A 4,088-nucleotide genomic window follows, 5' to 3' on the forward strand; every position below is an offset into this window, starting at 1 on the left:
AAATATCCGTTCTAACCTTGCGGTCGTTTTTCCCCATGACAGGTTACTCCATCGAGGGTGACAACATTTTCCCCGTCTCGATTCATGATCGAAGGGAACCACCACCGGGCGTGCAACCGGGGGAGGGAGGGTTGAACGGCGACGACGCGGGAGGGTTAATTCGCGTTGGCTTGAGGTAGGGCGCGCACGAGCGGTCGGCAGGTGTCGCCACGTCGCGACGCGACGAAGCGCAGCGAGGTACAGCGGCGCGGGGGGAGGGGCGCGAAGGGAAAGGGGGAAAAGGGGGACACGCGGGCCGCTGGCCGATGAAGGGGGAGGGGGAATCGCTCGGTCAGGCGATAATAATTCTCACGTGTGTGCGGCCCGTGCGCGCCGTTGTCAAACGACACCGTGACTCTGATTCGCCGCGCGCGCCGCGCCGGGGCCTCCTATGTAGGTTAAAGACACGCAGTTACGGCCGCGGCGGCAGTTGCGCAACGCGGAACGCCCGTGCCAGCCGTGCACTCTCTCTCACGGGTTACGGCTCCCTGGTGGCGGCGTGCACGATCGCTGGCGAGCGAGCGAGCGAGCGGGGAAATGTCGCCGCGCGTCCGTCGTTTTCTCGCCGGCGCGGCGAGAGAATTGCGCGCGCGCGCCCGCGCGCGGGCGGATCGCCGTCTCGGATTTCTCGTTCGACGGCGTCCGTTCCACCACGTGCCCGTGAGCGATCCGCAGGATGATGCCCTGGAGGCGTAGCGCGCGCGCGCACTCTCTTCTCTCTCTCTCTCTCCCTCTCCATCCCGGTCAAGATGCGGACGAGGAGCGCGAGCGAGACGGCGAGAACGCGGGGGAGGCGAGAGAGCGCGAGAGAGAGAGGAAGGAAAGAGGCGGAGGAGAAAAGAGAGAGGAGGACGACGCGTTGGTACAGTCTTGGCCAAAAGCGCGCCGCGTGACATAGATTCGATCGGCGACGGCGATTTACGCGAGAGCTCGGAGCGGTCGACGGTCCGCCGCGACCTCGACTGCCAGGAGGTCGGCCGTCAACCGGGGGGAGGGGGGGGGGTCGTCGAAACGTCGTCGCGCGGACGACCCCGCGCGACTCTTAACGCGGTCACTGAACCAGTTCCGTTTCGACCCTGACACTGCCATTGCCCCCCGCCGCGGGGGGCAGCGCGTCCGCGTCAAGATTGGCACAATATTGGCCGCCGCCGTTTTTTCCCACGCGGGTGTCGTTATCCTCGTCGCGCGCCAGGCGAGACTTACCCCTGTCGGAGGACTCCATCGTCGTCGGCTCCTCGGCGAACGCTGCGCGCTGCGGTCCCGCGGCGGCCTCCTGGGGCACGGGGCTGGTACGCGCGGCGCGGCGGGGATCGTCGCGCTTCCACGGCGCACGTGGAGATAGTCCCGCTCGTGGCTCGCGGCGGCTGCACGGTCGGCGCACGGCTCGAAAATTTTCTCACCACGGTATAAACATGGCCGGCCCGCGCACGGCCGCACGGCTCCCTGGCCTGTCACAATCCACGATGGGGAGGGGGGTCGTTGAACCTTATCGCGGGTGCGAGACGGCGTCGCGGTAGGGCACCGGCCGCGCGGACTTCTCTTTCCGGGCCTCTCCGGGGAAAAACGGTGCAGCACCGTGGACTACGGTGGGCGCGACCTAAAAATAGATCACCAATTCGGCGGATTGTTTTGACTAATAATGCGCTTCGCAACCTACTCGCCGGTGGCGCCACTGCGCGGCGAGGGCCCCACCGGCGTCGGCCGCCGGTGCGCACTGCGCGCCACTGTGCGCCGCGTTGTCGCGGCGCGCGACGCGCACCTACTACCCCTCTACATATATATGCATATATACAGGCGCGCGCGCACATGATCGCTGTCAAACCGGTCAAACGCTGCAAGTTGAGACGGTCGAGACAATTTCCTTCGGTATTCGGCACGACAATTGCGTCCGCGTTACACTACGATGTCCGGGAGCGACGTGAAGCAGGTACTTAGAAAGCTGGACTTCCCTTACTGCGCCAGGGATGCTCTATGCAGAATCGGTACGAGTGGTACAGGTTATCTCGACGCCGCTGGTCTGTTTATTTTAGCTGTGCTCTCTGTGTATCTCGAAAATGTAGCACGACACACTTGTCTTTAATAACTTTAAAATCTTATCCTAATGTTACAGCAACATTTAACGTACTAAAATGTATTTATCTATGTTTCAATATTATGCAGCTAAAATGTACAGATCTACGTTACATTTTAATATATCACGACTCTCTCTCTCTCTCTCTCTTTCCCTCTTCAAATATTAAATTTTATTTGTTATTCGTTTGTCAAGAGGTGCTCTGCTGCAGGCCGGGCAAGCAAGTGGACCTACAAATGGACTTGATATCGGAGTTTGTGTTCGGAGAGGTGGAGAAGCGGAAGAAACGCAACATGACAACGGCGATACACGAGCTGCAGCTGATAGACTGCATGAGCGACTTCTTCCAGAGCCCAGGCGGCACTCCCGCGGTGCGCAACGCTCTCTTCCTGTCGCTCTTCCCGGCGGACAGTCCCAGATACAAGATCCTAGGTAACCTGGTGTCGTTCGCGATCGCCACGCAAAACAAGGCGGTCCTAAACGCAGCTGGCATTTGGATGCAGCAGTTGGGCTCCACCTCGCCGCAGAGCGTAGGACTGGCGAGGCACGTGCTCAACGACTACTTCGTGCTCACTCCGAGATCCATCGACAAACTGAAGCAGCTACCCGTACTCGCGCCACATTTCACCGCCAACCTGCTGACGGCGATCGGTGAAGTGTACGAGGACAAAGATCCGCCTACCGAGCTGCTCAGATCGGTAGGCGAGTGGATCGACGAAAATCCGAGTTTACTGTTAACACCCCTGATGGACAATCCGGCGTTGCCCACCGGCGGGATTCCGATGACCCCGATAACACCTATAGCAGGCTTGTTCAGGTCATTTCCCATTCTATAACTTCGCATGCAAGATGACGAACAAAAGCACATTTAACATCGAACTGTTCTTTCTTTCATCTACAGATGGTGCATATTGAGTCCTCTGCGTAATGACACTACGGAAAGCACGGAGAGTCGGGAAGAGTCGCGAAAATTTTACTCGAAAGTTCAACAGTTACTCATGGACTCGGTGCTACGACTGAACAACAGCGACAGCAACAAACACGCGATCTCGGCGCAGCATTTGGCGTCTACTACTCGATTATTGACGGCAAATCTGCAAAATCGTCCGACCGTCGAAAAAGTCTCGCGTGACCTAGCTATGGAACGACTCGCGCAAGCCGTCAGCGCGGCCATGTCTGCGAACTGCATTTACGGAAATAAACGTGTGTATCTTATACACATACGTATTTACAAAATGTATTCGCGCGTACATATAATCATATTACCACAATTTTATACATATCATTATTAACGTTTGTTTCAGAGGAACTCTTAGCCCTTCTGCAACCACTGTCGTATCAGCACTTTTTGATAGAATGGACATTACAAACTTATGCAACTAAGGCAGCTTGATACGAGTATGACGACGACGACAGCGACGGCAATGATGACGATGAATTAATTTAATCGACAATATTCTAAATAATTACTGTTTGTACATAAAAAATAAAATCATTAGGCAATTATATTGTATATAACTTGTTTCGCCAAAAAAATAAAGATTCTAACGAATTACAACTGATTTTAATAATTTTACAATCATATCCTAGTTATTTACAACAACATTTAACGTACCTAAAATGGCTTAAACGTCCGTTTTTGTTTCAATTCCTGCAGTCTTTTTTTATCCAGTTCGAACTTTTTGCGTAGCTCCGCTAAATCTGAAAGCAAGATCGTACGGATTAAGCGCATTCTAAAAAAAAAAACCACTCTACGAAGAATTTTGTAATGCGCAATTGTACTTACTCTGCTTTTTCGTCTCGCGAATTTGGAAGGTATAGAAATTAATCAATTCCTTCTTCTTCTTGCGCTGTTCCTCCTTCTGTTGCACCTTGCTGATGGTAGATTCCTTCCTGGTCGGCGCGAATTGCCCTCTTTTCTTTCCGCTCGTTACAGTTATCCAGCCTTCGTCCTTCTCTTCCGCAGCTTTCTCCCGTG

At 54.8% G+C, this 4,088-nt stretch overlaps 2 protein-coding genes across 3 annotated transcripts; one reads left to right on the forward strand and one right to left on the reverse strand.

The window, feature by feature from the left end:
- The first annotated feature begins 1,789 nt into the window (after positions 1-1,789).
- LOC112464676 (uncharacterized protein C7orf26 homolog) lies at positions 1,790-3,568 on the forward strand. Of its 2 annotated transcripts, none has more exons than XM_025031812.1 (4): positions 1,790-2,021; positions 2,322-2,927; positions 3,012-3,313; positions 3,415-3,568. In XM_025031812.1, exons 1-4 carry the CDS (start codon positions 2,011-2,013, stop codon positions 3,501-3,503), a joined length of 1,008 nt encoding a protein of 335 aa, XP_024887580.1. In that variant the 5' UTR covers positions 1,790-2,010; the 3' UTR covers positions 3,504-3,568. The 2 variants fall into 2 exon arrangements, with proteins under 2 accessions (XP_024887580.1, XP_024887579.1); XM_025031811.1 differs by having other exon boundaries at positions 1,794-2,021; positions 2,306-2,927.
- Positions 3,569-3,652: 84 nt separating this feature from the next.
- On the reverse strand, positions 3,653-4,083 carry LOC112464678 (ribosomal RNA-processing protein 7 homolog A; the record flags this gene model as incomplete). The annotated part of the gene is made up of 2 exons (XM_025031813.1): positions 3,653-3,811; positions 3,897-4,083. Coding segments are annotated over 2 exons (273 nt in total), but the record flags the coding sequence as incomplete, so codon positions are not given.
- Between the last annotated feature and the right edge of the window lie 5 nt (positions 4,084-4,088).

The sequence above is a fragment of the Temnothorax curvispinosus genome, unplaced genomic scaffold (genome assembly GCF_003070985.1).
Source record: "Temnothorax curvispinosus isolate PA1 unplaced genomic scaffold, ASM307098v1 QBEX01014442.1, whole genome shotgun sequence".
NCBI lineage: Eukaryota > Metazoa > Arthropoda > Insecta > Hymenoptera > Formicidae > Temnothorax > Temnothorax curvispinosus.